Source organism: Fusarium coffeatum, assembly GCF_003316985.1.
Source record: "Fusarium coffeatum strain FIESC_28 chromosome Unknown BRIP53273_contig_102, whole genome shotgun sequence".
Taxonomy (NCBI): domain Eukaryota; kingdom Fungi; phylum Ascomycota; class Sordariomycetes; order Hypocreales; family Nectriaceae; genus Fusarium; species Fusarium coffeatum.
Genome location: NW_022157896.1, coordinates 18,754 through 40,798, shown reverse-complemented (window position 1 = coordinate 40,798; position 22,045 = coordinate 18,754). Strand labels below are relative to the sequence as shown.

General features: G+C 49.2%; 8 protein-coding genes across 8 annotated transcripts; 5 read left to right on the top strand and 3 right to left on the bottom strand.

The window, feature by feature from the left end:
- Positions 1-238: 238 nt before the first annotated feature.
- On the top strand, positions 239-1,954 carry FIESC28_04714 (uncharacterized protein; the record flags this gene model as incomplete). Its single annotated transcript, XM_031158861.1, has 3 exons — positions 239-460; positions 510-1,303; positions 1,351-1,954. 3 exons carry the CDS (start codon positions 239-241, stop codon positions 1,952-1,954), a joined length of 1,620 nt encoding a protein of 539 aa, XP_031017068.1.
- Positions 1,955-3,410: 1,456 nt separating this feature from the next.
- Positions 3,411-4,652, top strand: FIESC28_04713 (uncharacterized protein; the record flags this gene model as incomplete). Its single annotated transcript, XM_031158860.1, has 3 exons — positions 3,411-3,480; positions 3,531-3,848; positions 3,898-4,652. 3 exons carry the CDS (start codon positions 3,411-3,413, stop codon positions 4,650-4,652), a joined length of 1,143 nt encoding a protein of 380 aa, XP_031017067.1.
- Positions 4,653-6,115: 1,463 nt separating this feature from the next.
- FIESC28_04712 (uncharacterized protein) lies at positions 6,116-11,558 on the top strand (the record flags this gene model as incomplete). The annotated part of the gene is made up of 4 exons (XM_031158859.1): positions 6,116-6,830; positions 6,883-7,231; positions 7,950-11,445; positions 11,496-11,558. The coding sequence occupies 4 exons, from the start codon at positions 6,116-6,118 to the stop codon at positions 11,556-11,558; spliced, it is 4,623 nt and encodes a 1,540-aa protein (XP_031017066.1).
- A 926-nt stretch (positions 11,559-12,484) lies between these two features.
- Positions 12,485-13,869, top strand: FIESC28_04711 (uncharacterized protein; the record flags this gene model as incomplete). The annotated part of the gene is made up of 3 exons (XM_031158858.1): positions 12,485-12,726; positions 12,779-13,782; positions 13,847-13,869. 3 exons carry the CDS (start codon positions 12,485-12,487, stop codon positions 13,867-13,869), a joined length of 1,269 nt encoding a protein of 422 aa, XP_031017065.1.
- A 498-nt stretch (positions 13,870-14,367) lies between these two features.
- FIESC28_04710 (uncharacterized protein) lies at positions 14,368-14,978 on the bottom strand (the record flags this gene model as incomplete). Its single annotated transcript, XM_031158857.1, has 2 exons — positions 14,368-14,461; positions 14,515-14,978. The coding sequence occupies 2 exons, from the start codon at positions 14,976-14,978 to the stop codon at positions 14,368-14,370; spliced, it is 558 nt and encodes a 185-aa protein (XP_031017064.1).
- Positions 14,979-15,706: 728 nt separating this feature from the next.
- On the top strand, positions 15,707-16,004 carry FIESC28_04709 (uncharacterized protein; the record flags this gene model as incomplete). Its single annotated transcript, XM_031158856.1, has 3 exons — positions 15,707-15,725; positions 15,775-15,801; positions 15,856-16,004. 3 exons carry the CDS (start codon positions 15,707-15,709, stop codon positions 16,002-16,004), a joined length of 195 nt encoding a protein of 64 aa, XP_031017063.1.
- A 1,683-nt stretch (positions 16,005-17,687) lies between these two features.
- On the bottom strand, positions 17,688-19,213 carry FIESC28_04708 (uncharacterized protein; the record flags this gene model as incomplete). The annotated part of the gene is made up of 2 exons (XM_031158855.1): positions 17,688-17,864; positions 17,933-19,213. 2 exons carry the CDS (start codon positions 19,211-19,213, stop codon positions 17,688-17,690), a joined length of 1,458 nt encoding a protein of 485 aa, XP_031017062.1.
- Positions 19,214-19,482: 269 nt separating this feature from the next.
- Positions 19,483-21,355, bottom strand: FIESC28_04707 (uncharacterized protein; the record flags this gene model as incomplete). Its single annotated transcript, XM_031158854.1, has 6 exons — positions 19,483-19,535; positions 19,791-20,169; positions 20,216-20,607; positions 20,652-20,843; positions 20,894-21,155; positions 21,206-21,355. The coding sequence occupies 6 exons, from the start codon at positions 21,353-21,355 to the stop codon at positions 19,483-19,485; spliced, it is 1,428 nt and encodes a 475-aa protein (XP_031017061.1).
- Between the last annotated feature and the right edge of the window lie 690 nt (positions 21,356-22,045).

Sequence of the window (22,045 nt, the reverse complement as noted above, 5' to 3'; positions counted from 1 at the left end):
GTGCTTGCACTGTCGATCATGCTGCTTCTGGTTTGGGGATGGCTTCACACCCACAAACCCTGCGCATTACTAACCGCGTACTAAGGGCTCGGTTGGGGAAGATGGTGAGCCTTCAAATGGCTCTATTGCGGCCTAATCTCACTTTGTTTGCTATTTTAGATAACCGACCGGGCCATTGATATCATCATCTTCTTGGGTATCGCACTTTTCTGAACTGACATCAACAGCAACGCCCACCATGGCTGTCATGTCAAAGATCTTGACTTTTCCGAATCTTACCCTCGCCGCCTGTGTCGAGGGCTTTTTTGCGATCAAGCTATTTCCGAATTACTACAGCAGTTCAAGTCACTTGGCAGTAGTAGCTTTCATCTTACTCATCAATTATGCCTTCGGCGTTGTGTTTTGGGTATTCTTGTACCCGGTGCTGTTCAGTCCACTGCGACGAATTCCTGGACCAAAGGTAAGCGTGGCTGTTCCCGCTGTGAGACATTCACTAAATCCTCCGACAGGCGTACCTGAGCGCCGCTCATAAGTCTCTCGTCGTCAAAGGAAGACCGTCAGGCGATCTGTTCCTAGATCTTGCCAAGGAATATCCAGAAAACGACCTCATCATGCTAAATTCCTTTCGCGATCAGCTATGCCTTATGAATCCGCAACTATTGGCAGATCTTCTGGTACACAACTGTTACGACTTCGCCAAGCCAAAACGAATCAGCTCTTTTCTGCGCCATGTCCTTGGAGATGGACTCATTATCGTGGAGGGTGACCAGCACAAGTTTCTTCGAAAGAACTCGACGCCGGCGTTCCACTTTCGACATATCAAAGAGCTGTATCCTATGATGTGGGCCAAGAGTGAGACTCTTACCAAGGCGATCACACAAGATATCACGGAGGCGAGATCTTCGGTTGTTGAGCTTAATGGCTGGGCCAGCAAGGTGACTTTGGATATCATTGGCATTGCTGGCCTGGGTCGCAAGTTCGATACTGTTGAGAAGAGGGTTGATCCACTGGCGGACATCTACGAGCAGCTTCTCGAACCTAGTCGGGAGAAGCTTGTTTTTTCCATGTTGTCTCTGGCGTTGGGACTACCGATCATTCGGCTTATTCCTTGGAAAATGAATGATCTGTTCAACTATCTCACCGGGTCGTTGAATAATCTATGCTACCCGATGATTAAGGAGAAGAAAGCCGCTATCATCGAGAAGGGAGATGATCACTTTGATCTATTGTCGCTGCTTATCAAGTCCAACAACTTCTCCGATGAGACTTTGAAGGATCAATTATTGACCTTCCTTGCAGCTGGGTAAGTCTACACATGGCACGTCACGACTCACTTTCTGACATTCACAGACACGAGACTACAGCATCCGCACTCACCTGGGCATGCTACCTACTCACCAAACACCCCGACATCCAGGCCAAGCTTCGAGAAGAAGTCCAAACCTTCTTACCCCTAGATGTAGACAGCAACACTCCCGACCTGGCCAGCATCCTCGAACAAATGCCCTACCTCAACGGCATCATGCACGAAACCCTCCGCCTCTACCCAACAGTCCCCCTAACAATGCGCCAAGCCCTCCGCGACACACACATCGGCAGTCAATTCATCCCCAAAGGCACAGACATAATTGTATCAATCTGGTACATTAACCGCGCTCCCTCAATCTGGGGACCCGACGCAGCAGAATTCCGACCCGAACGGTGGATAAACGACGACGGAAAGCCGAACCAGCACGGCGGAGCCAGCAGTAACTATAATTTCCTCACCTTTTTGCACGGACCGAGGAGTTGTATCGGACAAGGTTTCGCGAAGGCTGAGATGCGGTGTTTGTTAGCGAATATGGTCAAGGCTTTTAAGTGGACGCTTGCGATGGATGATAGGCTTGTCTTGCCGAGGGGAGTTATTACGATTAAGCCTGAGAATGGGATGTATCTTAACATGAAGGCTCTATGAAATGTTTTGGTAGATAATTATGAGTATACTGTTACGACATGCTGGGTTGCTATCCATTTGCCCCTCATATTGATCATGTGGTCGTCCTTACTTGATAAGATAACGGGAATGTTACCTTCCGCTTCCAATTTGAGTCTCTCCGAAATGAGGCCTTGACTACGCCAAATGCCAAGAGTCTATTTCAGCTTATCATTGGTTGACATAACCCAAGTCGATGCGCTCCAATACCATCAATGAATTGCATGGCAAAACCCGGCGAGAAAGCCGTTGTATCATTACAGCTTTGCCATTACCTAGATCAGGAATCTTTACGAATCAGGGAGTGTTCTCACATAAGACATACGGAATTGTCAATTGCCAGCAATCGGAGGTCGCGATACAACTTCTTTCGTATTCAATAGTTGCCTCCATACTATCTACCAATAGGGTATTTGAGGCTTGAAGATGAAGATTTTAGTGTGGCAACTGAGGCAAGGCTTGGCGAATCTGGCCAGGACCTGCGTTGATCTACGGCCTCATGCAGTGATTGTACTAAGAAGGCAGCTGATAATTATCCGGGTCCAATTACATATGCCAACATTCATTCTTCTCCTAGAGAGGCCAACAATTGCCACTCTTCAACCTTCAAGTACCGGTGTCCCTGTGAAAGGTCTCGATGGGTCGAGCTGAGCGCCATATCTCGCCTTTCCTGTCATCGATATACCCACTGAATCCTTCATAATCTTAAACTCATCTGCATCCCCTCATCAGGCCACTTGAATAGTCTCATTTCAAGGTCGCACTCGGCTAAGATCTTTCGATCAGGCTGTTATAGACCAGGTTGTGATATTCAATAATCAGACCTCAACTCTCCACCGCCACCCAACAATGGAGTGTTTACCCCGTAAACGATATGTAACCTTGATCGGTCTCGATCAAATAAAGTTGTAAAGGTTTGTAAGATTATTCAATATCCGGGGTAGAAACCGCAATTCCCTTCCAATCGGGTAAACATGATCCCTGCTTCACCATCTCGACTTCTACGACCAGCACACCAGTTAAGGCATATCACGACTCATTTCGGTAGAGAATCTCATATTATCCGCTGCGTGAGCCGATTGACGACCCATATTTGCGGGGGTCATTAACAGATTTTAAATGTCACTTGCTCTTTGAGGTTACAGCGTGCATCTTGGCGATGCTCCGTCATTTCCTCAATGGGCGTTGCTCGGAACTTGGTTCTCCGCACGTAGGGCTCCCAGAAACAAAGTCGTCCGGTAAAACACGTTTTCGTCACTATTGGTCGGGGTAAATATTTCCTATCGTTATTGACTGGGATGTTGAGTTATAGTCGGACTTTTCGAAGATCATGTAGACCGCTGTTTAGTAGCTATATAAGTCGTGGATAGCTTCCTTGGAATTGTGGTCCTTTCTTGTTCAGCATCTCTAAGCATCAATCACTTGGGACTCAGTCATCATGCACTTCCTCGCTCTCGTTGTCGCTGCCGCGCCTTTGGCCATGGCCCAGTCCGCCATCTGGGGACAGTGTAAGTCTCAGCATCTCTCAAGACCCAATGCAAGATACTAACGTACTCAGGTGGTGGCCAAAACTGGAACGGTGCCAAGACTTGCCAGTCTGGCTTGAAGTGTGAGAAGATCAACGACTTCTACTACCAGTGTGTTCCCGGCAGCGGTGGTAGCGACCCTACCCCCACCGAGCCCGAGCAGCCTCCTACCAACGGTGGTGGTAACGCTGCTACTGGTCTTGATGCCAAGATTCGCGCAAAGGGCAAGATCTACTTCGGTACCGAGATCGACCACTACCACCTCAACAACAACCCTCTTACCACCATCGTCAAGAGGGAGTTTGGTCAGATCACTCACGAGAACTCCATGAAGTGGGATGCCATTGAGCGTAAGTTCCAGGACAATATACTCTCAAAGCAATAGACTAACTTGCCCAGCTTCTCGTGGCCAGTTCACCTTTGGCAACGCCGACAAGGTCGTCGACTTCGCCATCGCCAACGGAAAGAAGATCCGTGGCCACACCCTCGTCTGGTACTCCCAGCTCCCTCAATGGGTCAAGAACATCAAGGACCGCGCCACCATGACCTCTGTCATTGAGAACCACATCAAGACCATGGTCACCCGCTACAAGGGCAAGATCCTCCACTGGGACGTCGTCAACGAGATCTTTGCCGAGGACGGAAACATGCGCAACAGCGAGATCTACCAGGTTCTTGGCGAGGACTTTGTCCGCATTGCCTTCCGCGCAGCCCGCGCCGCTGACCCCAACGCCAAGCTCTACATCAACGACTACAACCTTGACATTGCCAACTACGCCAAGGTCACCCGCGGTATGATCCAGCACGTTAACAAGTGGGTTGCTGAGGGTGTCCCCATCGATGGCATCGGTTCTCAGGCCCATCTTGCTAAGCCTGGTGGCTGGAACCCTGCTTCTGGTTTCCCTGCTGCTCTCAAGGCTCTTGCTACCGCCAACGTCAAGGAGGTTGCCATTACTGAGCTTGACATTGAGAACGGTGGTGCTCAGGACTTTGCTACTGTCACCAAGGCCTGTCTCGACGTTCCTAAGTGTGTTGGTATCACTGTCTGGGGTGTTTCTGACAAGGACTCTTGGAGAGACACCAACCCTCTTCTCTTCGACCGCAACTACCAGCCCAAGCCTGCTTACACTGCTGTCAGCAACGCCCTCAACTAAGGCGTCGATGAGATTGAGATTTTGCGAATGAGATGACGGAGCATGGAGGGACTATCAGTCGCTTCGAGATTTGGGGTTAAGCTTGGGCGAGGCCAAAGTCTTCAGCAACCTAAGCAATGTATATATTTTCTTCACACTTGAACATATTGAATGAGAGAACATAACAGAATATCAAGGCCCGAGCGCATATATTTGCAAGAATGTGATTCAATGATTGTTATCTACTACCATGCTTCATCGAATTTGCTTTGCCAGCCTTCAAAAGGTGCATATCATAAGATCCCCTACGGCGGTGGCTTCCCAACTACTCTGACAACTAGAGTAGATTTATGCAAACTCTTGCTAGAGCAACCCGATAGTGACAGTGAAAGATACCTTACGATAAAACTATAAACCAGAGGCATGATCGGGTGCGCAACCTTTGATTGGGTTTCCACCTCAATGCTCAGCTTTCATGTACCAAAGGAGCAATGCGTGAAAATACTAGAAGACTCGATTATTGCGGTTCATAGTCGTTAATGGAAATAACGTAACCTTCTAAATCAAATGTCTGCCTCACGAGTAACCTTGATCGATGTCTCAGAGATTACGGTTAGGGTTCTGACGAGACAAAAACAAACTTCGTTCATGGCAGAATTGAGTCTAGGTTCTTACCATGCAGCAGTGAAAACTGCACAATAAATGAGAGCCTTGTTTGTTCTCTTCCCACCAACATGTCTCTCTTCCTTCCCCCACATTCTTCCTTCCAACCCCGACAACAATATTGACAACAGTCCGAGTTCTTCACAATACCATATTCCTCTTTCGTTTCTTAGGATGCGTGGTACAGGCTCAACACTGCCCATAGCTTATTAAGAGCCTCCTTATCTCCGGTAACGAAGTTCTCAACTGGCTATGGGCTAAGTTGAGCCTGTAGCACGCATCCCTAGAAACAAAAGAGGAATATGGTATTGTGGAGGATTGGGGAGTAGTCGGCGTTGAAGGAAGAATGTCGGCCCGTCGGGCACCAAAGCCCTAGACATTGTTCTCCCAAGTTCATCATCGCACTGATCAAGTCACTGACATCTCGATCTAACCCACTTTACACCATCCATCTCGGCTTCCCCCACAATCGCAGATCTATCATGTGAATGCGAAATAGCTGATGCTTGACTTGTTTGTCGAAGTGCGGGGTGCATTAGCCCCCGAGCGGTGCATGCGATGCTCGCAGAGCATGGTCTAGTGCGCTTTGGCCCTTTTCCCAATTCAGGACCACTTTCCGACCTGTTGACGACGTCGACCAAGATCGGCGGAAAAAGAAACACCAGAGATTAGTGGCTGTGATTTGAGACACCGCGATGGAGCTCAAATAACTGGAGATCAGCTATCACCAACGCCCTCAAGAGCACAACACTTTCATGAACAGCGTCTTGACTTGCTTTCGAAACACATCATTTTCATCAGTCAGTACAATCGATCTCAACATGTCGACTTCATCTGAACCAGGAACTCGCGGCAATCTTACCATTGAGCAGAAGCGCAGTCTGCAGGAAGCTTGGGTTCATCTGCTTCGCCTCTCTGGGCAGAATGGTTCTCATGATGCACCCGAAAGGACGGGTGACTTTCTTCATCATCTGAAGAATAAGTCGCCAGAGCACTTCAGTCACAGTCTCTGGGAGACCTTCCTAGCTGATCATCCCGACACCACTATTCTTCGCTTCCTCCGCGCTAGAGACTTCGACGTCATTAAAGCCGTTGAGATGTTCGTCTCCTCCATCAACTGGCGCGAGGAGCGACAAGTCCAAAAGACCATCATCGCCGGCGGTGAAGCAGTCGGTCTCAGGACGGACCTTACGTCTGACGATGAAGCTTTCATGGCGCAGTATCGCTCTGGGAAGAGCTATGTGAGAGGCACGGACAAGGACGACCATCCAGTTTATGTCATCAGGGTCCGATACCATGATCCTCATAAGCAAACCGCTGAAGCTATGGAGACGTATGTCTTGCATAATATTGAGACACTGAGGATGATGGCGCGAGAGCCTAAGGATAAGGTCTGCCTCATTTTTGATCTCACTAGCTTTGGGCTTCGGAATATGGACTTTCATGTCATCAAGTTTCTGATTGACGTTTTGGAGACGAGATATCCCGAGACTTTGGGTGTTGTTCTTGTTCACAACGCGCCATTTGTATTTTGGGGTAAGCTCAATCTCTATTCCTACTCATTGACTATTTCTAACCTCTTCTCTAGGCGTTTGGACCGTCATCAAGCACTGGCTAGACCCAGTCGTCGCATCAAAGATCCACTTCACAAACGGCACAAAGGGTCTCCTCAAGTTCATACCCAAGAGCAACCTGCAGAAGTCCTACGGCGGTGAAGACCCTTGGGAGTACAAATACGTCGACCCAGTGCCTGGTGAAAACGAGCGCATGCAGTCAGAAGAGAAGAAGACCAAGATCCAGCTTGAGCGACAAGAGTTGATTGACCAATTCACTCAATTGACTACAGAATGGATTGCTACAGAGGGAGATGCAGAGGTGGGCGCAAGACGCGATGAGTTGGCCCAATTGCTTCAGCTCAATTACTGGAAGCTTGATCCGTATGTTAGATCTAGCACGTATTACCACAGGGTTGGGGTTGTTAATAGGGCTGGATGTGTTGATCTCAAGGCAGCGCGATAATTAGTTTGAAACAGCCACTCGTACGATAGCTGATCAATTGAACGTCCTCTCTTCGTCCAAACTTGTTGATCTTGGTGACTGCCGAGTAACCCATTGTCAGAACCTTGTCCCCTGTAAACCTTTTAGCCCATCCACCGTTAGCGTACCTAACAAATGTCCCACAGCGCATTGACAAGTGGCGCACATCACCGTGACCATCACGCATTCGACCATCGTCCAAAGTCCCAAGCACTCTGGTAGACAGTGACTGCTCACGGGATATGCCGAGTTGGCAGGGCCTCCTTGTCACTGATGCAACCTCTTCCGGTGCCCAAAGCGCAATGGTTTGCGAGATGCAGGGGTACTCCCTCCTCAAAACAAGCAACGATCGACAAAGCTCAATTTCCCTACCGCGGCTAACGAATCCATACTGTACAACCCAAATAAGCAAAATGCGTGTGTGATGAGTGGCTGTGATAAAAGCTGTCAATAGGAGATAAAAAGTACCAGAAGCCTTAGCGAGAAATCGTTTTTTTAACCTGTGTGCGAGAACCGGCGCTGAACTCAATCTTTTTGTTTCTGTCTGAGGGTAACAGCGACAATGAGGTTCTCAAAGCTCTTCCTCACTCTCCTGCCGTTCAGCTTTGTTTCTGCTAGGACCGTGTCTTCACCTGAACTTTCTGGTGAACTTGTTCAGCTTTTGGAGAAGCATAATCTTGCGCTTGTTCCTAGATCTGAACTTACGGATGCGCTCAAGGAGTTGAATACTTTGCTCAAGAGCAATGCGATTCCTAGAGCGCCTGTTCTTGTTAGACGACAGAATGGCACGGCTAAGGCTGGGTCAAAGTCTGGGGACTCGGATGATGATTCAGATGATGGCAGCTCTAGAATCGCGGCCATTCCAGGGCTAGATGGTCTTGGAGATCTGGGCGATGGTCTCAAGGGTCTCACTGGTGCCCTGGGAGATGTCAAAGACCTCTTCAAAGCTTTAGGTGATCTCCTCTCGCCAGAGTTTCTCCAGGCTTTCCATGATGCCATGGTATATCTCGCCGCAACACTCAAACCACCCGCGCCAAACCAAGTCAGAAACCTTCTCGCCAAGGCCGGACCACTCCTCGACCTGGTCGGCGAACTCAACCTGAAAGATCTCGTCAAAGAGATCCAAGGCGTCGACATCGCTGGCATTGTATCCAAGGTTCTCAAACTCCTCACAGACGACAACCTCAAGAACATCAACGGTCTTCTCAACAACGGCGCAACCCTCCTCACGCCCGAGTTTGTCAAACAGACCAAGGGCCTTATCGGCGACGTCGCGCCTGTTCTCGACGAGGTCGCTCCCCTTCTCAAGAAACTCACCAAACTTGACATTGAGGGCATCCTCACAGCTCTAGACCCCCTCCTCAAGAAGGAGTCTATCCAGGGCATTGTTACTCTTCTTAAGAACGCTGGCGATCTCTTGACAGCCAAGACTGTTGATGAGATCCAGGATCTTCTTGGTGAAGTCAGCCCCATCATCAAGGACATCACACCTCTTCTCAAGCAACTCACCAAACTCAACCTTGAAGAAGTCTTGAAAGCACTGCAGCCGCTTCTCAAGGATGATTCCATCAAGGGTATATTGAGTCTGTTGAAAAATGCGGAAAGTCTTTTGACGCCCAAGTTTGTCGATCAGACTCAGGATCTTATCGGTGCTGCGTCACCTTTGATCTCTAAGCTCGACGACGTTGATCTGAAGGGTGTTCTCGACGCTCTAAGCCCCATTCTTAAGAAGGATGCTATCCAAGGTCTCGTTGGACTGCTCAACAATGCAGAAGACCTCCTGACCAAGGAAACCGTGAAGAGCATCAAGACACTCCTCACTGAAGCATCACCGCTGATCGAGAAGTTGTCTGATGTTGACCTCAAGGGTGTCTTGGATGCCTTGAGCCCGATCCTGAAGAAGGAAGCTATCCAGGGTCTTGTCCAGCTTTTGAATAACGCTGAGGACTTATTGTCCAAGGACACTGTCAAGGCTATCAAGGTTCTGCTCAAACAGGCGTCGCCGCTGATTGACAAACTAGGCGACATTGATCTCAAGGGTTTGTTGGATGCTCTTAGTCCCCTTCTCAAGAAGGAAGCTATCCAAGGCCTGGTCGGCCTGCTTGGTAATGCCGAGGACTTGTTGTCGAAGGAGACGGTCAAAAGTATCAAGGTATTACTCAAGCAAGCATCACCTCTGATTGACAAGCTTGGCGACCTTGATATCAAGGGCATACTGGATGCCTTAAGTCCTCTCCTGAAGAAGGATGCCATCCAGGGTCTAGTGGGATTGCTCAACAACGCTGAAGACCTGCTCTCTAAGGAGACGGTCAAGAACATCAAGACTCTCCTCCAGAGCGCTGGACCGTTGATCAACAGCCTTGGCAAGATCGACTTGGCCGGTGTTCTCGACTCGTTACGACCTTTGCTGACCAAGGACTCTGTCAAGGGTCTGGTCAGCCTTCTTGGTAACGCCGAGAACTTGCTCACGAAGGATTTCGTGTCTCAGACCAAGTCGCTTATTTCCAAGGCATCACCTCTTCTCGACAGCCTTGATGACGCCGACATCAAGGGTCTACTGGACCAAGTTGGTCCTCTTCTGAAGGAAGTTGGCAAGCTGAAGCTCGAAGACATTCTTAGCGCAGTGCGACCGCTGCTCACGAAGAACTCTATCAACGGTATCATTGGTCTGCTCAATAATGCGGAGAATCTTCTTACCAAGGACTTTGTTTCGCAGACTAAACTGTTGATCGCCAAGGCTGCACCTTTGCTGAGCAGCTTGGACAAGGCAGACCTCAAGGGCTTGCTCGACCAAGTCGGTCCTTTGCTGAAACAAGTCGGCAAACTGAAGCTTGATGAGATTCTGGCTGCTGTTCAGCCTCTCCTCACCAAGGACTCTATCAAGGGTATTGTTGGATTGCTTGACAACGCCGAGGACCTTCTTACCAAGGACTTTGTTTCCCAAACAAAGGGTCTCATCTCCAAGGCTTCGCCACTCCTTACGAGCCTTTCCAAGTTGGATCTTGAGGACCTGTTGGATCAAGTTGGTCCACTTCTCAAGATGCTCGGCAAGCTGGATCTCGAAGGTCTCCTCAGCGCCGTGGCACCGTTACTCACGAAGGACTCTGTCAAGGGTATCGTGGGACTCCTGGGTAACGCAGAGGACTTGTTGACGAGTAAATTCGTCAATGAGACTCAGACGCTTATCACCGGTGCTGTACCTTTGATCTCCTCGCTCAGTGAAGCGGACCTTCCTGATCTCATCGACCAAGTCTCGCCTTTGCTGAAAGAACTTGGCAAGATCGATCTTGGTAAACTCATCAAGAAACTCGCGCCATTGCTCGATGAGATTGCCGATGTCGACATCAAGGGCCTACTCGACGCCGTTGCGCCTTTACTTTCACCAAAGGGTATTAAGGGCATCATTGGTCTTCTTGGCAATGCAGAGGATCTGCTCACGCCCAAGTTCGTCAACCAAACGCAGACCCTCATCGGTGATGCTGTACCTTTGGTGTCGGCTCTGGGCGACATCGATCTTAAGAAGCTCATCAAACAACTCTCGCCTCTTCTCGAAGCGTTGGGCGAGATTGACTTTGGCGATTTGATCAAGAAGGTCAAGCCTCTTCTTAATGCGCTCTCGAAGATTGATCTCGCTAAGCTGATTAGCAAGATCATGCCGCTACTAGATTCTCTAGATGACATTGATCTCGAAGGCTTAATTGAAGCAATCAAACCTTTGTTAACGCCCAAGTCTGTCAAGGGAATTGTCGGATTAGTTGACAACGCGGGAGATCTTCTCAGCGACAAATTCGTCAACCAAACCCACACCCTTATCTCAGGCGCAGTACCACTGATCGAAGTCCTGAACAAGGTCGATCTAGAAAGTCTCTTCGAAATCATCGAGCCTATCCTCGAAGAGCTCGATGGCCTTGACCTTTCTGGCCTCGTCGACGCGATCAAGCCTCTGCTCAATGCACTGAAGAAGATTGACATCAAGGGCATAATCGACCAGATCATGCCATTCCTCACGCCTAACACTATCAAGGGCTTGATATCGCTGGTTGGCAATGCGGAGAATTTGCTTAGCAAGACTTTTGTGAATCAAGTATCGGAACTCATTGGAGATGCGACACCGGTAAGTACATGAGTTTGTTTGGTATTCGGATTTTGCTAACGATATTCTAGCTTGTTGCCACTGTTGCGGATTTAGTACATGCTATTCTGAAGGAGCTTATGGGTCGGACGTAATGATGCGCGATGGGTAATGACTTGTAATTGATATGGAATTAATGTTTTGGTATGTTCTATATACACGATACCCAGTAATATGAATATTGAAGATGAACTGCGAGTATTCAATTGTTTGACGTTGTGTCCAATCGATGCTCAATCGGTGATGTTCAATTATTGGTGTTTCTCTAGGACCCCATTGAGAGTGAACACAATTGTTCGGACAGTGACTCGATGATGCTCGGCAGTTGCTCCTCGTCGCATTCAACATCCCAGCCCAATATGTTTTCTTTGTCGACGTCGCAACAATTCCATGAACATGTCCTTGTTCGTTGGCGGTCCAGACTCGTTTCTTGCTTTTGTGCTCGAGCACTCTAACCCTGTAAGCGTTCAAGACCGCCCGTGAGCCCAAGCCTGTCCGCTAACCTTGGCGAGAAATTACCGAGTTATCGCGCACTGTGTGCCCTGACAAGCCATGCGCCGTTGATCCGAGCCGTTGAAGACGTGAGCAAGCGAGCTAACCGACGTCATTCCTCCTCGCAAGATGCAAGTCAATTCAGCTGCCATTCTTTGGGAATCAATCGCAAACTAGACTACATGAGTACACACCCAAATCTGCATACACTTAACCATCTTCACCAAAACAGAAAGTGAGGGGAAGAGCAACATGATCATGCGACCCATTGCTTCTGCCATGGTTCCGCCCATCATTTATCAGATTCCGCCAAGGATCAACTCGTATTGATCCGCTAGCGCCTTGACCCCGCTGAAGATCACTATTTGGTTGCCGTTCTGGTACTGGGATGTGCCCTGTTGTAGATTCTCTAGCGCATTGACCCTTGTATAACCTTTTGCTCGGCCGTTGAAGTCGGTTCCCCTTATCTTTGCGTCTTTGGTGATAGTTGCTCGGCTCGTGTTGAGTATCTCTGTATCGCTGCTTCAAGATGACTTCAACGGAAGATCGAATGGCGGGTGCTGCGCCTGTGTCGAATGATAAGACCATTCCAGCTGATGCGCCAGCGCAGGACACTCAGAGCGACAATGCGCCTTCTGACGACCAGATTCGCGATGAGAAGGCCGCTGCAGGGCCAACGAAATGGCAGAAGGTGAAAGCCCATCTCATCAAGTTCAAATGGTGGTATCTGCTCGGTATCGTCATCCTCCTCGCGATCTTGCTCCCATTGCTGTAAGTCTTCCGTCCGTAATACACTCGTGGCCCTGTCTAACCGATCCATTAGCTTCACGGTCATCATCCCAGCAATTGTTCAAAACATTCTCAACGGCCAAAAGCTCCCCATTGAAGGTGGCGCTCTGCAAGTGATCTCACCAGATGAAGTCAATATGAGCATCATCACATCGCTGGACACACCGCTGGCTGCCAATCTGAAGCCCGTCGACTTGTATCTGTACAACAAGGAGACTCACCCCATGTCCTCCTTCCTCATGTTGAAGCTTCCGGATCTTCATCTCAACCACAAGACTGGTGTGACGGTTGTCAACCAGACGATGAAGGTGACGAACCACACTGAGCTTTTGCTCTGGTTTAACGAGTTCTTCGACAAGCCCAAGGTTGAGTTGTCGCTGGAAGGCAAGCCGGAGATTCATTTAGGAGCGCTGAAGTACCATCGCTCGTTAGAAAAGACTATTGAGATTCCATCACTCACCTATCTTGATGGCTTTGGTCTAATTGACTTGACGTTCAATCTGCAGTCGAACCGCACGTCCAAGTACAACATGAAAGGCAACCTGAACATCCCCAACTCCGGCGTGCTTCGTCTTGGTCTCGGCAACTTGACCTTTAACGTCATGTCCGGAGAAACAAGACTGGGTCTCATCAACTTGTACGATCTTCAGCTCTGGCCGGGCAACAACACAGTTCCCTTCGAAGGCAACTTCTTCTTCGATGAGCTAGTCCCCAATCTCTCAGAGATTCTTGACAGCCAAAAGGGCTCGCTGAGTCAAGGGTATATCGAGTTCAACGCAACGGGCAACTCCACTATGGCGAACGGAGAGCATATCAAGTATGTCGAAGGTGTCTTGAACAAGAAGCACATCCGCTTTACGGTGCCTGTTATCTCGTTGCTTGGAGATGTAGTTGGAGGGTTGTTGGATGCTGATCAGGGCTCGCTTGTGAATATCTTCGGGGGCGCGGTTGGTAACTCGACTTTGCTTGAGCATGTTCTTGGTCATTGGGACGGCAGCGGAGGGGGTTCTAGTGGGAATGCCACTCGAGGGCTTTTCGGTAGGAGTAACGGCGGGAAGTCGAAGTCTTGGATGTGGAGTTTGATGAAACTTGGTTTGACTAGGAAAGGACTATAGCAACAGTTAGCACATGTCCGACGATTCATGCAATGATTTTTTGTTTCAAGGAATCGCTGAATGTTCCCCTCAGTGACTGAAGTTTAGCCATCGTCGGCGCCTGTTCGCGTGTTCTTCTGTGCGCCTTGAAGGACCACTGGTTCCGCCACTCAAGGACTTGGACAGAAGCTCAGCATGCACGTAGCGACAGAGCGATCAAGTTATGTCATGAGGATCAAGTAGTCCATTCGGGGCTAATGGGGACATCTGTATCTCAACACTACTTCCCAGTGAAACAGTAGATAGAGCCACTCTCTATACTCTCGATTCCCTTGATGCCCTGCCCATTACTTTCTTCATCGCTATTACTCCTTGATCTTGGTCTGGAACCGTAACCGATCTAGGGCATAGTTAGTATCAGCGTAAACTAATATTGAGAATGGCAAAGATTTACTTGACCACCGACGTGAGGTTACTCATGGCCGAAACAAAAGTCTTCCGTGTCGTCATACGAGAGTTGGCGGATAATTCAGTCGATTTCGATAGATTCGAGACGGGCTACTTCATCCTCGAAGGTCTCCCGATCCTCGTTGTCCAGCACGCGATCCAGCTGCTCGTCAAACCTGCGAGTTCATGGTCAGCAAAGTCTTCCTCTTGCAAGGAGTAAACAACTTACCAGCCCATGGCGTTGGCGTTGAGCTTGGCTCGGTCCTCGTCGGTGAACTCAGGCAGGCCGTCGGCGTAGATGTTCTCGAAGAGCGCGATCTCGGGGCCGCTGAGGCCTTTGAAGTACCAGACGTTCTCTGCGGCGCCTGGATGATCGTGACCGTCCCAAAGCTTCATGGTGTAGTGACCGGTGCCATCCTCCCAAACCTTTCCGCAGGTTTCGCCAGGGTGACCAGCTTTGGGGACGTCAACACCCTTGGCCTTAATCTTGATCTTGGCCTTGAGCTTTGCAGCTCTTTTAGCCTTTGCCTGCTCTCGAAGAACAGTCTTGCATGTTCGGTTACGAATGCAGATCGGGCAGCACAGGGGACAATAAACACGCCAGATGGTGCCAGGGGGGGGAGGGGTTTCTTCGTCTTCCTCGACGATAGTGGTAAGCTTGGGCTTGAAAGCCATATAGGGTTTGAAAGGCATGGTGAGTTGATTTTCAAAGCCGTGAGTTGTGATTGTTGTTGAAGGAGGACTGCTGACAGAGGAACAGAGAGGACTACTGAGTGAGGAGAAGAGAGGAGACGGAGAAAGAAGCAGAGAGTAGGTGAGGAAAACAGGTGGGGGACACAACGATTCTCCTCTAAGAACTAGGCAGCTAACAGAAAATAAGCTAAGTGCAGCACAAGGCGACTGATTCTGTCTCAAGCAGTGACAGCTGAGGAGCAGGACTACGTCAGGTTGCCACTGGCACTGTTACAGACAAACAGACTTGCGTTCGCGCTATAACTACCTGAACGCGTTTCCTGTTCCCTTATTCTTTTCTTTTCCTTCTCCATCATCATCAACTCCCACTTTCGCATGAATTCAAGTTTGGTAACTGCAACAATGATCTTTGTCCTACATCTCAACTCTGTTGATCTTCTCTTTCCAGCTCATCAGTCTTCTGCACAGAAGCCCACTTCATCCCCTAGAGGTCTTCTCTACCTCGTGTCTCATCTTGCTCTTGGTTTTTACAGTTTTGCATTATCCTCTCTTGATCCCCAAGCTCTAGTTGCTACCACTATCCTCTTCCCTGATCCCACGTCGACTTTCTATCTGGCACTTCTACAGTCGCCGCACGCTCACCTCTATATTAGCGCCATCATCTCGATCTCGACATCTTCCTACCTTTGACACTTTCGAAGATCTTGACGCACCCAGACCTGTTCATAATGTCTAACATTTCTCTTGGTAAGTATCCTCTTCCTTCACTGATTCGAACCAAGCTAACTAGTCACAGAGGCCTACAAGGCTAACATGGTTCCCGGTAAGTAGAGCACAACCCTTCTTCCCCCTCCCGTTCTCGCTGACTCTCTCACAGCTACCCTTAAGCCCATCAGTATCCTCAGTTTTCAACTCAAGCCCGACTACACCCTCCGTCTCGAGCTCCGTCTCGCCGGAGGCCTGCGCATCAGCATGCCCGAGCGTCGAATCCAGGAGACAACCCCCCGCCTTCTTTACAACTATTAGCGATCGTTCAATGGAGGTCGGGCCCATGCGACGGGCTTTGATAAGTGGCACGTATTCGCTGTTCTCGGCCACCGTCGCAACCGAAGCGCCGGAACTATGGAATACAAAATCCACTGGGAAGGGTATCCCAAGAAGGAGTTTACCTGGGAGGACGCCCTCGACTTCGAGCTTTGGTCCCCGGATCTCAAGAACGAGTATGACCAACTCCATGGCTTGGCCTAGACGATCCCTTCGAGGACGGCGCTGTGCTGTTTCTCATCCTAGAGAACACACCTTCATCGAGAAGAAGCCACTGAGATTTTGCGCTGAACGGTTGACATCGTTGGAATGACACTTGGAAATGGTGTGGGTGTGCTGGACTTTTTATTGTTTTAGTAAGGGCGCATCGAGTCTCTCGACATTGACGGAGGATATCTGTCAGGAACTTTCCTTTTGTGTAATATCAAGTCTTGGGATTTTGGAACGTATTTCGTTCATGTTTGTATGCCCGTCGGACCACCAAGACGTCCCGAATCGCTTTGCCTATGCTAGTAAATTGACAGAACCTCTTTTCTTGCGCCCTTCATGAACTTGACATTGATAACATTGAACAGTTACTATGTGCTCATTGGCACAGCCTGAAAAGACTGCTGTCCGTCAGCTGAACAGGGGACCTGACCTGTGTGGAACTATATGAGCCTAAGCATGAACAGTACCAGCTCTCAAGCTTTGACTTGCCCTTGCCGTACTGACAATAGAATTACAGTATCTTTCCCAACTGCCCGCTGAGACTTGCGTTCTTGTTGCCAATCACTCCAACCTCGAAGATTTCTAGATTCGGGATGTCTCGATTTGAACCTGACCTCGATAGTGCTCAACAACTAATCAGGCCACTCGGTAAGACCATACCTGCACGAATTTCCAGATCCGATCAAGACCTGACTGTCTACAACTTGAGGATGTCTCTCAACTTCTACAGTAGCCTGTTAAGCTTCGTGTTGAACTAGGAATTGGAAGGTTTATATTCAAGATGAGCGCTAAGATATACCTGGAATAAATGTCGTCCATGGAACCACTTGGTAAACACCGGCCGGTGCAGCCCTCAAGCAGGTAAAAAGAAGCACTATAGTCATCAGCCGGCAAGCTATATAGATTATTCCACCACACACGTTTAGTGCCTCCATCATTTCCAATGCGACATCAAGTCTAACCTCCAGCTTGTCGGTCTGAGCATTAGTTTCTTCGTATGCCTCCATTATTGTATCGACACATGACATTTCAAGCCGGTTTGCAGGTGGTATACCAAGCTTCTTTACAACAAAGCCCTCATATCCGCGCCAGAAGCCTCGAAAGTCGCATTCATCCTTGTAACCCCCACAGGACGCCCCTATCCATTTGCAAATAATTAGCCAACGTTCTCCAGATTGAAGATCGTCACTTTTTTCCCACTGTCGATGTCGCCATCGGCCATGAAAGCGCCTTAGTTCGTGACTAAAACGTGAATAAGCCTGGCGTCGCTTTTCGCCTACCCCTGACCTTTTCAGACTTTCAACGGTCTCTTGTGAGGGCTCTTCTTCCCAATTGCAATCTGAGTTTTTCGGCGTTGCCATGAAAGCCACTTGGATTTCAAAATTCCACTGGCCAAATTTAGGCCCTAGCAGGTATTCCCAACACTCCTCACTAATGGACTCAAGGGGCTGCAGCTTACTCAAAAACAGAGTCATGCGCTTCCTTGCAACGTAATAAGTTCTTAAGTATCTCATGGCCATACTTAGTCCCAGAGCTGTTCCAGGTAAAGTAGCTGACAGTAAGCTTACTACTCTCCAGCGAAGCAGTTCGGTCCTCGTTGGAAACTGAAAGTTCCAAGCGATGCAGTGCAGGCTACCGAAAACCAACGATGTGATTCCTAAGAGGTTGTATAATAAAGGTGTCTTGCCTTCCATCCACACCCAGTCGTTTGGCACTCGCCTGAACTCGGATATCTCTTGAGAATCTTTGGCGGCTTGGTGAGGTTGTCGAAGGCGGGTCATAAACGACTGCATGAGATCAGATTTTCGTGACCGGCCAAGAAGGCTAGGTAATAGACGAATAGGTTGGGAAACGTCCTTTGGCTTCCACCAATTGATTGCATAGGTGAATATTGCCATGACTGCGAAGGCGATCGTCGCTATCTCAATCTGCGTTATAGGCAGCTTTTTGATCGCGCGGGCGATGACATTGAAGATCAGCCATGTAATCTGAAGGACGGCGATGCTTTTCACAAACGAATCCGCCTTGCTCTTGTCCTCTATGTCGTGTTTTCCCAAAACCAAATGTTGTAGAGGATGCGTATTGGGCCAAATGTATCTGGTAGTCAGTTTTGAGGCTGTGAGGACCGAGTGTTTATGAGCCTTCTGGTAGTCGTGCTCCCTAATGGTCATGTCAAATTTGTCTATGTACACAAGACCACCCATTTGGGCGAAGTACGAGTGGACAACAGTCCAAACCTGATTCCTTCGTTGTAGCCGAGATACTTTCTTTGGATGAGTCGAGTCGATTTTCCGCCCCAATGACCGCACACTTCTGTCAGATGGAGTTGGGTCTCTACCGTGGTCACTTGAACCACGAATACTACCCTGAGCTTCCAGATCCCGTGTCGAACCAGTCTTTGGGTGTTGTGGACTGCAAGTTTCTTCCTCTACAGGTTCGAGTTGTTCTCTTTCTCCCTGCTCCTGTTCTCCCTCGTTGTTATGTAAAGTGTTTGATTCCATACCTACGCTTTCGGCTTGGCTGGGTGATGGAAGTGTTTCGCCAAGATTCTGAACTGGAGGTTTCAAAAACAGGAGTCGATAGATTAATCTGGCATGCCGCGGATACTCGACTTTCCAGCTCCACTCATCTTCCCAGGAGCGACCTTCCATATCATAGGAAGCCCTCCACTTCACCTTATTGTCATCGCTTTGAAGGTACTCATCAAACTCGCATAGCTCTTGTAACGCTAATCGTAGATCGCAGATGGCTTTGGACAGAATAAACTCGGGGAAGATGATTGTAATGGCCATCCACTTTGTCTTTCGCAAGATCCTTGTCCAGGCAGAGTCGGTCAATGCGGGTACGTTGAGATGCAGGATGGTCCACGAGCAGGCAAAAATGGTGGTGACACAGCCCCAGATGAGAGTCACCGTGCCACGGTCCATTGGACCCTTTTGCCATCCCACAGTGTCGTCGGTCGTAGTTTTTCCGGTCGTCATGTTGGAAGAATTATGCAATACTGAGATAATGGGTAAACTTTGCTGATTATTATATATTTACAACCCCGTCAACCTGTGGCCTCATAAGCGCCCAACCCACTGACGTAGCTTAAGTGTAACCAGTGATACGTTGGCCACGGTACCTAAATATAGGAGGGGTACTCCCAGATTGGTTGCTTGCTTTTTCTTTGGCTTTGTTATTTCGAATATGATACGTCGGGAGCTCAGCCATGTTTTTCAGCTTTCAGCTTCGCCACCATATACTATACTTAGGGCTCAACATCGTAAATGGTATTAGAGGTGAGAGCAGCGTGGGCGATGGCTGTGCAAGGCTTTATGTCCGCTCTCCCATAGCCTTATGAGTGGCAAATTAGTTTGGGTCGGTGACGACAGCCTGCGAATCCCTGCGTGGTATTTTGCTTTTTACCATCTTGAGGCTATGACTCTTTAACAAAGAGGATGCGCATCTACTGCAGTCACGTGCGCATTTAACGATTGAAGCGGAGAATCATTATCAATTGATAATCGGTTTAAAGCAACTACACCGAATTGGAATTATCAGCGCACGACCACGCACTCGTACCGCCACCCGCCTTATAAGCGTTGACGATATCCAGAACTGATCCATAGGTACCAGCCACCTGCAGCATAGTACCAGAAGCGATGACGAAAACAGCCCAAGCACACGCCAATATCCACTGAGCCGACATGTTGCGATGCTGCCAGTTGTCGTGGAACCACATGAAGCCCATCGCTTGGAAGGACAGGAGAGTGGCCAGGAGAGCTCCGATCAGGGAAATCAAGGAGTAGAAGATAGGGATGGCGCTTGCGATGATGTAGGCGAGGATTGTAACGCTGAAGGTGCAGCCGAGCCATGTCGTCCAATGGACCCATGAGTTGGAGGCGAGATGCTTGGTGTTTCGGAGGAGTCGGACGAACATGTACTTGCTGGGCAACTGGGCATTGTTAGCATGGAATGAGAAAGGGAAGCAGGTTGCTTACGTGTGTGACCAAAGTGATCGTGACGATCAAACCTGGAATAGCTACACCATAACTAGCCTTCTTGATGACAACACCAGCCGATCCGAGCGCTGGCGAAGACACGTAAGAACCACAGTAGTAGTACATAACAACGCCCACAGTAACGTAAACCACCGTGATGGCGCCCTGACAGATAGCCAGTGCCTTCGTGTAATCCTCTGGCTTGCGCATCTCAGCAATGATAGCGAAGAAACCCGGGGTGCCACCATAAGCAGACACATGCGAGCAGATCGCGGCAACTGCTTGGAGGAAAGTCGGCTTTTGGAAGAGCTTGTAGTCGGGGACCCATTCGCCCTGTTGAGGAGCAGCGGCCGGTCGGTCTTGGACACCCGTTGCGATGGTCACCATCAAGACTATGTCTGTTAGCTATGCAAGACGATCGCGAGGACGAACATACCTGAGATCATGATGCTGATGACGCCAACCCATGCGAGCCAGCTCATCTTGCCCAGCGTTCGGATGCTGGAAAGACCAAAGCCCAAGACTGCGGCGATGGCGATGAAGATTGCTGTACACGCGCCATGCGTCGAGACAGCGTTGAGACCAATAGACAAGCTCAGCATACCGGCGCCTGACACGAAAACCCAGACTAGTACAGTTAGCACGCCTCTTCTTCCATTCGAAATTTGAAGAACTTACGTAGCCACATGGCAAATCCAAAGAACTCTTTTCCAACGCGTCCAAACATCATACCGCCTGCATCATCAATAGCGTAGACATGGCGATGGCGAAGCTTGAAGACGCCGACGATCCAATCTGACCAGGTCGTGATAAGTCCGACGGCGACTAGACAGATGACTCCGGGAATCAAACCGAGCGCGTCGAATGTCGCTGGGATTGACAGTACGCCGAGACCGATTTGCGTCTTCATCATGAGACCAGCTGTGCCGATGAGACCGACCTTGAGATTGTTAGTTTGTCGAACATTGTGACGAGATGACATGTCCTCACGCTTCGGTAGTCGGGGCCTTCTTCAGTGATCTCGCCAAAGACGGCATCGTGGTTTTCAGGTTCGTATTCGTCCTTCTTCCCTGCGGAGGGCACCATCTCCATCTCGAGATCATTCCGGCTATTAGCCGCTGGCTGAATATTCTGATCCATGGTATCTGTGATTTCTGAAGATGAAAAGGGTAAAGATGGAGAACCGACTCCACCACGACAGAACAAATCTCTTTAAACCTTGTCAAAAGTCTGAGATGAACCTTATCGCAGATATCTCCCCAGAGATATCAAGGTTCCACAGATGAAAAATCTACCTTTTTGGGACCCACGGCAGATGACGACCCCTTTATATACCTCCCAAAGCCGACGATCGCTTTGACCTTTACGTGGTGGTTACCTAATGATATCCATTCTTCCCCAGACGAAGCCCCTTGCGAAGCCAATTAAGTAATGATTATTTCCCTAAGCCGTGGATTTCCCCGGATATTGCTCCACAGCTGAAAAGAATGTCGTTGGCTTGAAAACTTTAATGTCAAACCTCCGTACCCACTGCGGAACAGGCGAGACCTCGGCTTGGTCATTTACCGTATTCATGCAGACAATGATTGGTACGAATGAGTTCTAGAAGCACGAGTCTGGAACAGGAAGCTGAAGCTGGATTGTGGAGGTGGGTTTCCATGGATATTTTGTGTTGTCGTAGGGCGCGTTGGAGTGCGTTATCCGCTTTGTTGGAGACGCGTCGCCTGTTTCGGATAGTGGTTCTTAGCCGCTATAATTACTTCCGATGGCGGGCTGGGAATGACTGATCTTTGAGTGAGTCAGTGGGCATAAGAAGCGGGCATTCGCAAC